Below are 18,753 nucleotides of genomic sequence, written 5' to 3' on the forward strand. Positions count from 1 at the left end.
CTGCACTGTAGAATACAGCACACTTCTTCACCTAGCAAATTCTTACGTATCCCTCGGGTTTCAGATTAGATATTACCTCCTTGTGGAAGCCTGCCCTACTTGCCCCAGGCATGTGTTTATATGGCTTCTCAACTTCCCTTACTACAGCATGAATCAGGCTCTATTATAATAGCTTTTTAAAAAACTCTCTTCATTCACCACTGGACTATAAGCTTCACAAGTCCAAAGCTGTTCTATTTTATTTAACATAGCTACTCAAAAATATTGTGAAATTATGAAAAAAGTTTGACACAAAAAGTCTAAAGAGAAGCAATAGATAGTATATACAAGCAGCTACATACTCCTAAATTAAGATATTTATTTTCTGCCAAAAAAAAAAAAAGAAATAAAACAACAAATTTCCATGGATATTCAGTGTGAAAAGTTCTATAATAGGAAGTTAAAAAGAACTAAAAGGAATAGTAAATAACCATGAACAAACCACCATAGAGAAAGCATAAATGAAGACACAGATCAATAAATATAATTTTTGGAGATCAATAAATGTTTATTTATAATATTGTGAGCATGGAGATATACACAGACTTTCATCAGATTACTGAAACATAAGTAAGATTGAAGATAATTTTATTGATCTGTGATAGACTTAAAGAGAAAGTAGATGGAAGATTTGGGAAATTAATGCTGGTAGGTGTTTCCTTTACAAACTGCTCCAACCTCCTGTATCCATGTAGAGTGAAGTTAAGTCTGGACACCAGTGGATACTGGACAAGGTCCCTGTAGCCAAGAGAGGAAACAGGAACCCCTAAATTAAGAGAAGACAGGACCACAATCATCCTAATCAAAAATTTTGTACAACTATTGTTTTCTAGGATCAAAATACTGTGGATTCAATTTTGAATGTCTACTATCATTAAGGTTCCAGAAGTGTAAGTCAGTAAAACAGTCTCTCTACTTTCTATAGATTCTACCTTCTGCAGCAGCAGACACTCTTGACTGGCTCTCAGCTCTCGGTTCAGGTTAGAGAAAAAGGATGCTGAGATGATCTGGAATTATTTACAATGGACTAAACTCAGTGGATCAAAGAAAACCATCACTGATCAACACCAACCCCATCATATGGACATTAGGACCTACGGACATTTAGTTACTGTATGTGACCAAAAAACTTGCGTGAGAATATCTGAGAATATCTGTTTAAAACCAGCCTTCCAAGGAGATTAGCATGGGAAAATTCGAAGAGAGGAAGTCAGGGGCCATTCCCTGATGGTTCAGTCTGCAAATTACCACCTGCTGGCATTCAGATGTCCACGTGAAATTCAGATTCACAGATTTCAACTGAACCGGGCACCAGAGTTAGCAAGTTACTTCCTAAGCAAACAGGACCTCACACAGTACCCCAAGGCAGGTAAGGATACAATTAACACCACCTGATTTTTTGTTCTGGAGGGCTCCAATGTTGGGGAGGGTCAATTCAGTGTTGTTTTATCTTATTCTGATACAATGAATAAAGCATGAGCCTAATTTACGTCAAAGACTTGTGCTTCACGGTTTTAAAAAAATCTCTAAAAACTCCTATTCCTTCATATTTTAACTGCAACACCACCATTTTCCCCCTGAGGCTCCCTATATATTTTAATTATGAGTCGGAAAGAAAGTATATCAAACCTGGCAAATAAAATGACATTATGTCCTCATTTTAATTAGAAAATATTTTTTTTAAAAAGGATCCATATGTAAATCCTTTTGAATGGAGAGATTAAAATAAATGTTTCAATTTAATTGAATTATTTCATATAAATTTCATTTGCAGCTTTCTATGTAGAAATTTGTAAAGAGTTATGGAAAACACTTAGCAGAATATTTCTGTTATGCTAAAGACCTCAAAACCCTGCCATATTTTACCCTTCAAGATCTTGCAATAGGGAGGTAAAAAGGAGACTATGAAAGAGATTGCCAAATGCCCTGAAGTTTTAGAAAGGAAAACAAAGTCATCTAGACACTGCCATTAGAATCTTTCTTTATTAATAAAATACATATATTTTTCAAGTATTTCTCTTCTTTAATAACATGATTTGAGCTTGTTGGAGTCTCTCTCCTTTCTGCATGTTGATATCTTGTCTGTCTTCATTATGGCTCTCAACAACACCAAGCTTTGTGTGGGAAATTGTCATTTGGAGACACAGCATCTTTGACTTTTTTGTGAGACTGCTGCTGTTGCTTCCTTTGATAAACAAAAGCCCTTTTCTGTGGTTTGTGTGGTTCTTCAAGGGAAGGCGTTAAAGAAATAATTAGCTAGCTGGTAGTTTCAGGAGAGGGAAACTGCTACCAGAAAAACCTATTTTTTGTTTTGGTCAACAATCAATAGTGGGGGTTTTTTGTTTTGGGTTTTTTTTTTTTTTTTTTTGGCTACAAGTCCTTTATAAAATGAAAGTGTCAAGACTCAAAATATGATCTCTAAGCAACAAGAAACATGCACAAATGGTGCTAATTTTGACTTGCTCAGAGGTTTGGTTTTTTTTTTTCCTCCATTATGGCATTGATTTCAACAGCTGTAGGTACTTAAACTCTCTTTCTGGAAACCTTGCACCCTACATTATGCGCAAGAGAAGAAGTAGGGACGATTATTACCGATTTTTCGCAGAGCCCTGGGAGCCACTCAGGAGGACAGACATTCTTCTTCCTGCCACATTACCTTCACGCTCACCAGTCATACCAGCTTCTCATAAAATAGTACAGTAATATTCATTAGGAAAGATGGAATTGTTATGTGTAAGAACAAAGGGAAAAGAAATGGTAGGAGAAAGAAGGGCAAGAAAGTTGAGCTAGTCTCTTTCAAGCTAAGGGTGCCTGAAATGATACGTAATGAAAGGGTTTTGTGGACTTGATTGGGTGTGTGTGAGCGGTTAGGGCACCTGTGCCCACAGGGGGCCGCACCAGCAGTCATGTGGTAATGCTGGTGTGTAATTACGGAGCACTTAACTGCATTCAGCCATGGTTTGTTTCTCTGATAATTTCCACTTTCATTGTTCAAGGGGCTGTGGACACTCGTGGAAGCTGAGGTTCGAGTACCTGCAGCTGTTGAGATAAATGAATGTTGTAGCTGTTTCTGAAAGTTTCTAGTAGGAACGCTGCTTTGACGGAAGTACAGTTAAAATATTCTACTTACTTTTCCAAAGCCATAAAATCCTAAATCTATAAATGGATCATTCCTTATTCCTCTTCTTCCTTTCACAGGCTGGCTGAGCTCCTTTTTCTCCCCTCCCAGTAGCGCTGGTCCTCCTTGCATGCTATTAAATTCTCAGTATGGAAAAGCTACTTCGATTTTCTATTTAGCGCTACAGACATAGCCCCTCTGTTGTCTGTCTGCACTTGTGATCTATAACAGATTCAGACATTTATAAAACGTGTTAACCTGTTTATATGAAAGAATAAAAATGTTCCAAAATCTGGCCAGATCTGAACACAAATCTGCTTCCGTTTCCTTGTATCGCCCTCTGCCAAGCAAAGCTCATTATTTATTTGTGTTCGAAGTATTAAGTTTGAAACATTAAAAACAAAGATAACAAAAACAAAAATTAATGTAATTTCATATGAGCACAAGGAAGAGAGTATATATATCTTATCTTCCATTTTCCAAAAGACCCTTTATTTCACCAACAAAAATATAGGCTTTATTTAGGAACAATGCTGCTTGATTCATTACTATTATTCTTCTCGTTTGACTGTATTTTACAAATAGTCTGTTTAAATTAATATAGAAATTAAGAACCTTTATTAAACAATACAAATTTTAGCTATTGCTTTGAATGTCTGGTAGTTTCAGCAAGCAATACTGTCTCCAACTATGAGTTACATTTCTAAATTGGTCGCTAGTAGCCTGATTACTTCTGTTTGAAGTGTACCTTTTCTCTTCCTGTGTGTGTGTGTTTAGATAGAGACAGATGAAGATGATGGGTGGATGGGTGGATGGATAGATAGATGAGAAATAGATGACAGATACGTACATACATAATACACAAATGTTAAAGTAATAATAGGGGGGCCTGGCTGGCTCAGTCAGTGATGCTTACAACTCTCGACCTCAGGGTCGTGAGTTCAAGCCCTATGTTGGATGTCAAGCTTACTTTAAAAAAAAAAAAAAAGTAAGTGAAAAGAAGTAAATAGGGTAAAATATTACCGATAGATAAATCTGGGTAAAGAGAATATAATTTTTATTTTTGCAATTTTTTAAGTCCAAAATTATTTACAAACAAATTTTTTAAAATTTACATGTGGCTTAAACACATACAACCAAGATTCTGTCCTCAACTTCTATCCCTTGCCCTCTCTTTCCACACATACCCTGAGCTTATCATACAAATTACTTGTAGTTTCCTTCAATGGATGCCCTATTTTGTCTCCCCAGGGAACTATGACGTGCTGTTCCAGACAACAAATGAGGCCATCTCCCCAGAAAAGCCTTTCTCTGATCTCTGCAGGCAAATTAAGTCTTTCTTCTTTGTGAGAAATGTATTTTTTTTTACGTTTGTCTTCCTTATAAGACTAAAAAAAAAAAAAAAAAAGACTGCATTTTGTGTGACCTTAGTCATGTTACTTAACTTTTGTCTGCCTCTGTTTATTTAAAATATGGAGATGACAGCACCTACTCATGGGGGTAAATCAGGTAAAGTGTTCAGAGAGGCCTGAGGTATAATAGGTGTTCCATGATGTTAGTTATTATGGTGGGTGATGGTGGTAAGTGGTACAGTATCAGGAAAGTACTAGAATGACAGGAGGGATCATGGTATATCCTACACCAACCATTGCAGAAACTCACTAAATATTTTCAGGTATATGAATAAATGGATGCTCAGGGAGTACATTATTATAATATCAAAGGGAAGAAGTAGTGAAGGTTTCAACCATGGTGGTAACAAGGAGCAGAGGAGGAGCAAATGAATTTGCAAAGCGTTCATGGAAATTTACATCAAGTGGTAATCCCTTGACTATGGGGTGAGAGGCAAGGGATACAAACTATTACACCATCATTATCTTAGGACCTCCACAAAGCCCCATTTTAGGTGGTATGTCTGGGATATGGTTATCCCTGGGATTTTAGCACTATCTCCACCAGGCGACATGGATCAGCTTCTGATAGGGTCAAGTACTTCTCTGCGTTATGCAAGGCATTTGTTTAAAAGTTTCTTATATCTATGTGGCAATCTTTAGTCAGTGTGTGGTTGTATACATTTGAAAAGATTGAGATCAAAGACAATATATAACCACATAACAACATAATAATTTCTTTAATGAGACTTGTAAACAAGGTGAGGGAACAAGAAAAAAAATGTAACAGCCTAGGTGTTGTTATTTTTAATATTAATTTGCTCATTCACATCCTATATGGCTTTTAAACAAAAAGAAAAAGTCACATAATCCTGGCTCAAAACTGTGTTTCATCAGAGAAGTGAAGTGATTTTGTGAAATCAATTAAGTCAATGTTAAAAAAATAAAATAAAATAAAATAAAGGCAAGAATACAAATGTACAGCCTCTTAATAGCATTTTATTTAAAAGTTTACAATTAGAGCACACGTAATAACACAAAAAGTTTAAAAGTGACATAGGCTGCCCTGTAGAAAGCACTTTTCTTGTAGGCAGAAGGAATGGGAACCTTGTGCTTAAAATGGGTGGCATTCATAGCATGGTACGGGGCTCAGTCGATCAACAGAATCCATAATCTGAAGGCAATGAACATAACTTCCAACTTATTCCAAAACTGGTGGGGGGAGGTGGGAAAAGACGGCATCAACCTGAAGATTTCACGTGGCTCAGGTTAGATCCAAAGGAAAACAAGAACAGAAGACCACCTCAGCGGCATCTACTCTCTGCAGACATACTCCAAAACACAAAACTACAAACCTGTGTCCTTTAAAGAAATCCATACTTTAAAGACCTCTGTCACTTCTCAAATTCAGTACTGTGGAAAGGAATAGGGATATTCCTGGGTGAGCCAGATCATTGAGAATAAGTATCAAAAAGATGCCTTACACAAACATCATGATGAAGAGGTTCATAAATTAAATCCATAAGTCATTTTAACAAATTTTTATAGTATTCTGCCTTGTTAAAATGTCCTGAGTATGGCAGATGCTGTTTAAAACCAATGACAATAGTGTCTTGAAAATATGTATAGTAATAGTTCAGAAGATAGAGAAGCGACGTTTTCTACCGTGATCATCATTAATCAGCACCATAAAATGTTAGCTGCAAATAAGCACATAGGTGAGTTTGGCCCGCCAAAAATAAGGTATTAGAAAATAGATGAATTCTCATGCAGAACAAGTTATTTAGGAAGGAGTTTAAGAAAGGTTTGTACAAAGTGACGGACGACAATTTGTGAGAGAAAGGAATGTTAAGGCATAGCCAAGTAAACTGAAATAGTTTGGTGTCAATATTTGTCTCTGTGGAAGATGGTTGGGGAATCAGTTCCTTTAGATCTGGTATGGCTTGGGTTGGTTTCGGCTGGAGCCCGGTGTTGATTTCTCTATGCCATTTTCCCAGCACTGTACTGCCTGTAGTGGAAAAGACTCTTGGAGTCCACTTTGCGGGATTTCTGCACAGCCTCAGCAAAAAGTTTGGTCACCTGAAAACATAAGGGTAGGAATCTTAGTGACCCACATGACATGAAAGTGAAGATTTAATGAAGCAGGAGCAAAAGGTCAGTTTCTGCTCCCAATTTCCAAAGGGACATGTGATGAAAGACACAAAATTTTTTATTTAATCAGAACTGTCTCCTATATTTCAGACCTTATCATGAGTAAGCTAATCCCTGCCCCTCAACTCCCCCTAGCGATTAAAACGGACTCAGCTGGGGCGGGGGGGAATACGATGAGTCGAAAGTCACTGAGTCTTGAAGTACAGTTCTTCTCCGCAATAAATTTGGTGGGTCATGTCCAAGTGGAACTAAACATACCTCATGTGATCGTTTTCTGTGAATTGGACAAGTGCTTGCACTGTATATGAATCCTTAATTATCATTAACCTGTTGCTCTTTTATGATGGCTTTCATTTAGAAACAATGGAATAAAAGTTTGTATCTTTATTCCATGCCACACCACACTTTTTATTTAAAAGATAATTGCGTGGCTAATGAGTAAGAATGGCTATCTGTGGCTTTTGATTATCTCAATTGCTTGATCACCAACTGTCTGTTAGGCCATGACCTACCATAATAGCATCATTATTTTAGATTCTATTTAAAAATTCTTCTCCATTCTGAATGTTACAAGAAGGGGAGAAGAGGGATGTGCATATGTTGATGAATACTCTTAAGGGAGAAACAGAAATAAAAACCTGCACGTAGCTATATTTGAGGAAAAGAACATACCTGGAAGTTAGTGAGGAGAGCAATTCCACTGTCAACAGCTGTCCTCCGAATCACATAATTATCATGGACAAACTTAGTGTTGTTATTGGGGAGGTTAATCACCAGGTCAATGCTGCCATCTCTAATCAATCTGGAAGAATAATCAAAATAAACAAAAGTTTGTAGGTGGCAATGTATATTTTATAATTAGTTTTTAAAATACTAACGTAATTATTCTCTTGCGCCATTCAAGTCAAAGCCATACTGAGTTGACTGCCATCTGCCCTCCTCTGTTCCTAAATAGATGTTCAAATTACATTAATTTTTTTATTGTGTTCTTGAAAGAATTCTGATGGAAGTCTAAGTAAATGGAAAGGTTTTTCTTTCCCAAATGCTATCTATCCATAGAAGAATTGGTCATTTGATAGGTATTTACTTATTTTACAAGGAGGTTTTTCTCCAGTATTGAAGTCCATTCCACTCCCATACTCCCAATTCCCAGACTTTTTTTCCTCACTGCCTGCTTCCCAGTGCCTCTCAGCTAATGGTATGCCAACACAGGTATGCCAACAACACTTGCTTTTGAATTAAATCTCTGCACATTCTGTTGCTGGGCTGCTATACACACTAGGGGATATTTAAATGTCAAACAGCATGAAGAAATGCTAATTGTTGTTTTACAAAGTCCTAACCGAGTGCCTATAGCATCTTTGGAAATCTACTAAGGTGAACAATTTGCCCTTCTTTTATTAATTTGATAATGATTTATAGGTTGCCTTCTTGAGAGCCCAAACAAATGGTAGCCATTTAACAGATTGTAATATCCTGGAACAACTGAGAATTTTCTCTTATGTACCTATGCCACATACTTCTCTAACTGTTGATGTAATGGAATTCCTAAAGACTCACATTGTGCACTAAAATAAGATGTCTTACCAAATCTAATGAAGACATAGCCTGAGGCATAATAACCAACCTGATCAGAGAATAGTAAATTAGATAATTCAATGGTTAGTGTTATCCTAGCACTCACCACAGTCTCCTGCATATAGCAAGTGCTCAATAAATTGGACTGATTTATTCACACACAAACCTCAGTGAGATGCAGCAGGTCAATCTTATATTTGATATACACACCTACATACAATCTAAGTTTAATGTAAAATATAAAGTGCTGTATTACATTCTCCATGTCTGATTCTCATCACTGAGATCTTGCTGTCCATTCAGGAAAGCATCCTTACTAGAAAATATTTTGAAAGATGCTATGTATCAGTATATAGACATATGGCATTATATGTTATAGTAACGGCAAAGTTCAAGAGAATGAAACTTTACTATAATCCACAGATTTATTCATCTGAAATGGCTAAGAGGACTTTTAGAAGACTTGCAATAGGGTAAGGTGAAGTATTCACATCATACTAGTTCCCAAAAATTAATCCTCTATCTGTAGGAAGATAGAACTCTGCCCCAGTTCTTACTTTCTGATGGAAGAGAGGCTGGGGTTCTGTCCTTCCTGAGACGGCCATGCCACTGGGGTGGCAGGGACATTGTTGGCATTGAGCCAGTCTGACGTGGCTTCCGTGGCAAAGAGCTGCATTTAAAATGGAAAAGTCAGTTACTGAATCACGGGGAAGGCTTTCATGGAACAAAGAAGCCTAGTGGGACACACTTGTCACTTAAATCATAAAGTAGAAGAAAGTGGTATGTATGAGAAGCAAGAATACCCTGGATAGAGATTTGGACTCACTGTCCACAGTCATGTGCACTTCATATATTTTAAAAATATTCTAAGGAACAACTTAATAACCTCAACTGTAACTGCTTTTGTAGAAGAAAAAATAAAGAATTATTCCTGGCTGGGGATTCACTGTTATCAAACCAACGAAGCACCATGACCACAGGCCCATTCTGAACATCAGGAATCATTTTGTTTGACTGAACCAGGCTTTGCGAGGAAGTATTTGTGGCAAAGAAGTTTTGCCTATAACTGCAACAGCTGGAAACTATGACTTCATATGGAAACAAGAAAAGGAAAAAGAAAAAGTATATAGGAAATGCATTGGACCTTTGTCCCAATCCTGCGTAAACTAAACTTTCTAAGTGTTTAGCTGCCAACTCCCATGGAGTTTATGGTACCTTTGTTATAACTTAAAACTAGTCTTTCTAATAATTTTATTCTATTGAAGTTTTGAAATTATCACGTTAGTTAAATCTTTCAAGTTGAAAGGATATATTTTGAGCTATTTCATTCCTTAAGATTCATTAATATTCTCTTCTGTGAATAGATTTCAGGGCTTACAGAAAACGACTTGAAAAAAAAATTGATACCACGTACCTTGAAGCCTTCGTTGTGTAATTGTTCAGCCACACCAAGGAATCTGGGACGGAATGATTGCTGAAATTAAAAGAATTTAACAAAATTCACTTTCCAGATATTCTGCTCTTTATTTAGTCATGTGCAATATGGTATTCTCTCATGCCATTATCAGAGGCAATGCCATATGTTGCCAGGTGCTTTAGATTCAAAGGTGACAAGTTCAATCCTCTCATCCTCCTAGAGTGAGTACCGAGTTCTTACTTATTTCTCCCTATAGGTAAAATTACATCCACACAGTCTTGCTCTCTACAGTCTGACTTCTCACCTTGCCCTCAAATTCTTCCACTCCCTACTTAATCCACTTTGTCTGCAGATTAAGATCCACCTTGGTTTTACATGGATCCTTCTCCAGGTCAGGGAGAATTTAAACACACTGGGTTAGGAGTCCAACACCAGGTCAGCCTTGTTGATGGTTCTGCCTGCTCAACTGGTTCTACCCATTGAATTCTAACTTGGTCCTGTTCTTAGATGACTGGGCCCTGTCCTAACAGCTTGTGCATATCTCCCTTCAATACGTCAACCATTTTGGACTCAAGTTTGCATTAACTTTAAAGTAAAGAATGAAAGAATGGGCTCTAGAGTCACTAAGCTGCCTTTGAGATCCTGGTTTTACCATTCATTTTTAATGTGTCCTTAGAAAAATTAATGTCTTTGAGTCTCCATTTCTTCCTTTTTAAAATGGCAGTGAGCATGGTAGTGTACCTTTTCTTGGGACTCTACAATAAACTGTGTGACCTTGAGAAACTTACTTAACCCCTCTGTGATGTACTTTCCTCATCTGTTAAATGGGAATAGCAACAGTATCTGTGTCAAAGGGTCATTGTGAGTATTCAATGAGTTAGTTTATAAGTAAGCACTTCTTAAAAGTGTCAGTATAGGAACTTAGTCCATTAACAGTTGTTGTACAAAGTTACTTGCCCATTAATAGTTCTCATTAAGTATTCATTGTTATTATTAAAACATTTGTTTTAATAGCCTCCCAGAGACTAGATTCCCGTCCCTGGACACTAGTTTCCAAGCCTGACTTCCTCTACTGGCTGTCATATTTCAAATATAAGCCAACTTTCTCCTCACATATATTTTACTTCCAGACAAGCTTTCCTCAGGTTCCATCTCACCATTCAGATATGTTCTTAGAGCCCATTGCTGTGAACTTCCTAGAGCCTTAGCTGGACCCATCTGGTTTCCAGGTCCCGCTTTCCCTGGACTCCTGCACATTGTCACCAGGGTTCCTCCACTCTGAACTTACCCCTCCCTGTGACCACAAACCAGTATTTGCAAGACAGTGATAAGGGTGAGAGAAAAAAAAAAAAAAAAAAGCCAAGTGGCCTACCCAAAAGTCAATCCCTTACCTTGACCTCATTAACTGGAATGTTTGGGTAACTGAGCTAAACAGCACACAGTTAAAAACGTATCTATTCTGCCTTTGGCTAAACATGTTAACTGTTTTCTCTTGTAAAAAGTTTACAAACAGATGAAATAATTTGGTTACTTCAGTACATGTTTTATAATCTATTTAGAAACCATGCTGGTAACAGCTAAAAAAAAAAAAAAACAACAACAAACAAGGAGATGATCTTATTTCAGAGCCTCAAAGAAACTAAGAATTGTGATAATAAAACATATCAAGATCCTTGCACAATTTTGATAATGTTCAGCCCATAAAACCTCCTAATATTTACTTGCAGAGGCTTTCTGAGAACAGATCTAAATCCTAGGAAAAGACTCCAAAGACTATGTTCAAATATAAAATTCTTTTGGATTCAGGCTCTCTCAATCCCAGAACTGCAGTTTTATGAGAGGAAACTATTGGCAAATAGAAAAGATAAATGCGACTGGATGAATCTCAGCTAAGGCGGGCTCAGGGGTTATTCACGGACAGTCTTCTAGAACACAAATTGTAACCATGCCCAGGATAGTAGCTTTCCATTCCTGCTTTGGACCAAACAGGAAGAAATGGGCCTTAGTTGCAAGAAGCTCATGGCTAGATGTAAAGAAAAGGAAATACAGAAGTAAAAAATCAGAGTAACTCAGTGACCTTAGAGTAATTTAATGAGGCATATGGCAGCCTCCTTAAGAGTAGGTTAGGCAGAAGAATAGGACAATGACTCTTTAAGCTTGATTCTACTTGGAAAGCAGGGGCTGAATTAGATGGCATTTTAGGTTTCTTCACATTTCAAGGTTCCTTGAAATATAGTAAATATACATGAAATATTCTAAATGAACTTCTGAATCTCCCTGATTTGGAACACTACACTGTGATCTTCTGCTAAACACAGGACAGACTTAATGAAGTAAGCACCGGAGCACATTAGAAGAGGCAACATAAAATTGTCCAACAAGTTATTAACTGATACACTAATCATGTATTGAACAAACTATTCTCAATTTCTTATTTTTTTTCCCTAGCAAAATGTCACTAATAATATATGGCCATGTGGTAACACAACATTGAAACCATTTTCTAAAATACAATTTCAGGGACACGTGGGTGGTAAAGTTGATGAAGCGTCCAACTCTTGGTTTCAGCTCAGGTCATGATTCTCAGGGTTGTGGCACTGAGCCCTGTGTGGTGCTCTCTGCTCAGCTCGGAGTCTGACTGAGATTCTCTCCCTCCCTCTGCCCCTCCCCCCCAAATGCTCTCTCTCTAAAATAAGTAAATAAATCTTTAAAAATATATCATTTCAGGGCACCTGGGTGGCTCAGTGGGTTAAAGCCTCTGCCTTCGGCTCAGGTCATGATCCCAGGGTCCTGGGATCGAGCCCCACATCGGGCTCTCTGCTCAGCAGGGAGCCTGCTTCCCCCTCTCTCTCTCTGCCTGCCTCTCTGCCTACTTGTGATCTCTGTCTGTCACATAAATAAATAAAATATTTTTAAAAAATAAAAAATATATCATTTCACAAACACAGCAGTTCTCAAAATGTTGTTCTCCAGGAAATCAGTATCACCTGAGAATCTGTTTAAAATATAAAAGTTAAAGGGCACCTGGTGGCTGAGTCAGTTATGCATCTATCTGCCTTCGGCTTAGGTCATGACCCCAGGGTCCTGGGATCTAGCCCTGCATCAGTTTCCTACCTCAGCAGGGAGCCTGCTTCTCCCTCTCCTCCCTGCTCCTGCTCTCTCTAGCTATCTGTCGCTCTCTCTCAAATAAATAAATAAAATCTTTTAAAAAAACAAAACAAAGTAGAAAAGTTTGGGTCCCACCTTAGGTCTGTGGAATCAAGAACTCTGAGAGTGGATCCCAATAATCTGCATTTTAACAAACCCTCCAGGTGATTCTGATGCACATTTAAGTTTAGGAGTAGGCGGGAAGAAGGAATAGGAGAACCATCCTTCACTTATTTTGTAATTTGAGGTGAAGATCCATTAACCTTGGCCAAAGTCACAATGAAAAATGTTGAGGAAGGAGTACCAGAATGTAATTTTTTTTCTTTGCTATTTTAAAGTAAAATAAGTCAGCAAGTCCTCTAAGACCTGCAGACACCAGTCAGAACCTCATTATGGAGCTGTTTCAATGCTGTCCCCCAAGTGGAAAAGATAAATATCCAACATGACAGTATTGGCAGTTCCCAGCCGGGGAACCACTCTGCCTTCTAGTCTGGGGTGTTGGCTCTCATAGCCACATTATAAACTTCTATCAAACATGTATTGAACACTTGTGACACATAAAACAGCCTCTCTACAAAAAGAAATTACAGCTGTCAGCTTGCATCTGAGTAGCCCCAGATTTAATAGCTGATTGAAAATACCTGGGTAAGAAACCATTTGTTACTAAAGGTGAAAAGTACAAGCTGATTTATTTCCTGGAAAATGTTTATAAGAAAGAAAGTCCTTTAAAAATGAAAAAAACAAAACAAAACCATATTTCCTCCAATTATCATTTTCACACTATTCCAACTTCTGGCTGCAGAACAGAAAGCCAAGTTAATGTTGTGTGGTACTTGTGGATTCTACGGGGACGTCTGCACCGACAACTCTATGGTTGTTCCTAATGATTCTGTATTGAGGATAAAAGGTTATTCATGTCACTGGGCGGCGTTGTCTTTTTCAAATAAAATGCTTGCTTTGTGTTTCGGAGCAAGGCTGAAGCGCAGATGTCAGGATGGTGCTGGCCACCCCACAAACATCACTGAATAGCCCAATCAGAGGCAAAAAGACAGTGAGTGCTCTTGATCTACTCTAGAGTAAATCATTCATTGTTAAAGGGTGTTCCAGAAAACTTCAAAACAAGGCAGATTGCCTACTCATAGCAACTAAAAATAAATCCTGATGGGATGAAACGAGGCTGGAAATATTGCAGGAAAATAAAGGATGATTTTGTTGCCATATAAACCTACATTATGCCTTTTTAATGTTAGGATCTGGGCCTATGGAAAGCCTCTTGTTAGCGACCCAATGCATGTAATAGTTGACAAGAATCCTTTGACAAAATCTAAATCTTGACTTTTTTCCCCCTAAGTTCTAGTTATACACAATTGATGTTATGAATATTTCAAATTCCCCAGGTGATTTGTCCCGTAGGATCTAACTTTGGGAGGGCAGAAACAGAAGGTCTGTGTGTGTAAAGGAGTAGGGTAGGAAAGAGAAGAGAAAGAGAAGGTTAGGAGACTGCAGTGCAACAAATTAGCATGCACACACACACACTCTATTTACTAGATGTTGAGAAGTGGCTGATACTTGCTAGTAATACATTACTATTTAAAACATGTGTTAAACTACCAAAAATAAGGAAAAAAATGTTTCCTGGCTCAGAGTCATTTTTACCTCTCCTCTGTAATTTCTCTTTCCCCCCAATTTTTTTCTTGCAACCTGTTGTGAAAATGAACGAGTTAAGGTATCTTCAATTAAATGCTTGTTTGTCACAGGAAGGTGGGGCAAGGTGGGGACATAAGAGAAAAGGCCTTTCCCTCAAATAAATGGGACAGGTCCTCACTATCTTCCTCACTTCTCCATGAGGGAATAATTAAGCAAATTAACTGCAGTGGTGTTGGCTACGAGCATTCATCTGTGCATGAAGTCTACACGGCATCAGGCTCAATTAATGATTATCTTAAGAAATCAAAATTAAGTGGTGGATTTCTTTCTTAGAACTTCACTCAAGAACTCAACTAACCATGTTCCTTTGTATTTACTGGTTCTAATGCCCATTAGCATATTAGCATAGGGCCCCTAATGTCCGTATTTTGTATTATATTAGCAGCACTTTTTTAGGTCCTTCTCACTTCTGACTTTATATATTTGAACAAGTGAATTATTCTGACCATGCTGAATCACGTAAAATAAAATGATTTTTAAAAAGTGCAATGCATATTGAAAATATGGAATCTGAATTACTTTGTCCACCGTTCCTAGGAAGTCTGAGTAAAAGGTCTCGGTCAGGTTTGGTCCCATGCTATCTAAGAAGATACCCAGTGAGTTTTCTAGCTATTAACGCTCCAGTTAGTATATCCTGTCATGTTGTTCAGCTAAATTTATGACGCGTTTTTTAAAAGTCACTCTCAGTGAAAATCCACCAGATGGTAACAGAGAGCGTGTCCTTGAACTGCCGGGAGGGGCAGCTCTTCCTTGCCACCCACGCTGACTAGGTCGGAAAGTGACTCTCGTCCATCTCCTGCTAATCAATTCTACCATAGCTACTAATACTTTATTAAATATAATTTTATATTGAGCATTTCTTTATTTTTTAAAAGATTTAATTTACTTATTTGCCAAAGAGAGAGGGAGCACAAGCAGGGGGAGCGACAGGCAGAGGCAGAGGCAGTGGGAGCAGCAGACTCCCTGCTGAGCAGGGACCCTGATGTGGGGCTGGGTCCCAGGATCCTGGGATCATGACCTGAGCCGAAGGCAGATGCTCAACCAACTGAGCCCCGCCCCCAACCCCAGCATCCCTTAAACATTTCTTTAAATATACTTTTTAAACTTTATAATTAAAATAGACACAGATCTAAAGCCCTAACGTTGTGCACTTACACACAAGTATAAAGTTCTAAGAACTCATGTAGCTGCTGCCATACCGATCTCTTTAAAAAAGAATGTGCTGAAAGATAAAACTTCAGTGGGCAGAACCTCATTCCTTTAAGAAGCCTCTTTTTACCCTACAAAACCCTCTTTTTTCCTCCATCCATAAAGCAACAAATTCTGTTCGCTGATGCCAAAGTCACACAAATACCTCATAGGGATCGAATTAATTTTTGCTTAATATTTCCTGCAGCACTAGAACCAAACAAGGCACAATTTTATACCTCACTGCCTTCTTAAACTGGTATTTTAAAATGTTAGCACTATTATGATTAGTTGTGAAGACGGGGACTAAGGGCACAATCTCCTCTGAATGCCCCCAGGTCTCACATTAAACTTTAAGCCATAACTGGAAGTTGGGCAAATACTCTCATACTTGTGACTTAATAATACTTAATACTCATTTATAACATGATGAGTCTCTCATATGGTGTGATGTGTCTCCAAACTGCCATTAAGCTTCACAATTGCAAGTCATCTTGTTAGCCTCTGCTCTAACTGTTCTCCCTCTCCCTTTCGGCACCTTTATGAAGCAAAATTCCAAGTTGCTCTGTGCAGAAACTTCTCCAAAGCCACTACGTATCCAGTCTCCAGAGGCTAATTTGCTAATATGAAGACACCCTAATGAGGTGGTATCTATAATAATCACCCACAGGCTTGAGAATACCTGGTACTGTTCTAATTATATTTTTATTGATTTTTATGTAACCATGCAGGGTTTGAGCTTATTAAAAGTACGGCAGGGGTGATATCTAAGACCAGCTATTGTTTTTAAAGGACCCAAGAACTGATCCAAAATATAAGTGAAAGTCCAGGTGGAAAGTATTTAGTATTTTTTAGGAAATTTATAAACAGAACAGACAAATGATTTCCATTTGATGTGCAATAATAAAAAATTAATAAGCAAAGCAATAATAGTTACTTAATAAAGCAACTGCTTAAGAAAGCAATAATAAACCAATAATGCCCTTTCGCACTGTATAAAGATATTCCCTTATAATTATTTCACTTGGCTTTGACTTAGAAGACTTACCAAATAATGATACTCAAGAACCTCCCCAGGATACTGTGGACTCTGCTAACTTTCTTAAGCCCGTTAAGCTCCTTCCCTTCAAGAACTTTCTGTCAGTTGAGGAGTGAGAAAATCCCTCCAGTAATGCCCAAGTCTTCTTCAGGTTTGGATCTTTGATATTTACAAATGGTCCTCAATGTGAAAAAGTTCAACTTTACAATAGTGAAAGCTATACACATTCAGTACCAACCATACTTTGAATTTGGAGTTTTTATCTTTTCCCAGGCTGGTGATAGGCAGTAGGATACTCTGTAGTGATGTGGGCAGCAGCGGTTCCCAGTCAGGCCACACGAGCATGAGGGCGAACAACCCCATACACTTAAAACCATTCTGCTTTTCACTCTCAGTACAGTATTCAATAAATTACATGAGATATGTAACACTTTATTATAAATCGGCCTCGTGTTAGATGATTTTGTCACACTGTTGGCTGACATAAAGTGTTCTGAGAACACTTAAGATTGGCTACACTAAGCCATGATGCTCAGTAGGGTAGGTATATTAAATGCATTTTTGACTTCTGATATTTTCAACTTATGATAAGTTTACTGAGGCATCATCCCACCAGAAGATGTGGAAGATCTATAGTATTTCCAAGTTGAAATGTGAATGAACGAAGGAAGGAAAGAACAGAGGTCAGGAAGGGATCACAGAGCTTCAGCTGGGGATGTGTTGGATTTGAGATGCCAGACAGAGGTATTCAAGAGACGGCTGGAAATATGGGATAATGAAGGATGAAGATTTAAAGGTGACAGTTATGGATAGGACAGTGGATACCACAGACACGAACTGGCCAAGGGGAAAGTCAAAAGATAGAGACAGAGAGAAAGACGAGGTGAGACCCAACTTTATGGAAAGCATATGTTCAAGGGCTAAGGAGGAAGAACTAAGAACAGAGCACATGGGAAAGATGTAACCAAGAAACAGAAGAGATTCCTGTTTAAGGCATCCTAAATCCTTTTCAGAACGAATACCCTTTTCACTAGAGACCTTCCTTCTGTTTGTTTTATTTATTCACTTATTTGTATTGATTGCTACAATGGAAAAAAAGCAAAACCCAGGGTACATATAGAGAACAAACATCCAGTTTTTATATTAGTTGCTGTTTTCTTTAGTGGAGCTTAAAACAAACCTCCCCTCTTTTATACCACAATTCAGGTCCTTTCTCAGCCACTTCTAGCATGTGCCCAGGGGCATGCACACAACCACACACCACTTACCTGGATTCCAATCAGGATGCCCTTCTGGGGTATCTTAAACCCTGTGGAAAGCATTGCCTTTAGGAAAGCTGTGTGAATACCTTCACCAAAGCAAGCCACCTGTTTAGAATAAATTAAAATGTAAAATAAGAAGAAGCAAACACTAGTTAACAGCTCTTACTGATAAACAAATACAAAACAAAGCACTTTACTCATAGACCCCTTTGCTAGATTTTATTGAGTTGCCCAAAGACCATGCAGTCTGAATCCTGGGATTAACAAAGCCGGCCAGGGCAGATGTATCTTATGTTTTTAATTAAGCATAATGAATGAATAAGCAATTTTTTCCCTACCCAACAACACTCCATGGAGCAACATAACTGGATTCTACTGTGAGTTATTTGGATACAAATCACAGCTTCTGGTCCATAATGTGGTAAGTTACCAAATGTTAATATGACTTAATGTTTAAATAACAATATATGTCACGTACGCGATGCCGCGGTGCATGAATTCATGGGTCAGGAGCACACATGCATAACTGCTGACCAATTGGTTAGGAGTCATTTTGTACAGCTTATGAGAAAGCTTTTTGAGAAATTCAATAAATCCATGAAAATCTCAATTTAAAATCATTTTCATAAAATGAACCAAAATGCCCTGTTTAGAAGAGTTCTGAATACCACAGCCATATGTCAATAAATAAATAAATAAATAAATAAATAAATAAA

At 37.9% G+C, this 18,753-nt stretch overlaps 1 protein-coding gene across 1 annotated transcript in view; it reads right to left on the reverse strand.

Moving 5' to 3' along the window:
- Positions 1-5,527: 5,527 nt before the first annotated feature.
- Positions 5,528-18,753, reverse strand: part of CPS1 (carbamoyl-phosphate synthase 1) — a 122,449-nt gene continuing 109,223 nt past the window's right edge. Inside the window, exons 34-38 of the mRNA XM_080799079.1 lie at positions 18,044-18,142; positions 9,692-9,751; positions 8,835-8,947; positions 7,372-7,501; positions 5,528-6,627 (exon numbers count right to left, since the gene is read on the reverse strand). Of these exons, the coding sequence (XP_080655205.1) occupies positions 6,529-6,627; positions 7,372-7,501; positions 8,835-8,947; positions 9,692-9,751; positions 18,044-18,142 (501 nt within the window). The 3' untranslated portion in view covers positions 5,528-6,528. The remainder of the gene's footprint in view (positions 6,628-7,371; positions 7,502-8,834; positions 8,948-9,691; positions 9,752-18,043; positions 18,143-18,753) is intronic.

This window comes from Martes martes (genome assembly GCF_963455335.1).
Source record: "Martes martes genome assembly, chromosome: 3".
Classification (NCBI taxonomy): domain Eukaryota; kingdom Metazoa; phylum Chordata; class Mammalia; order Carnivora; family Mustelidae; genus Martes; species Martes martes.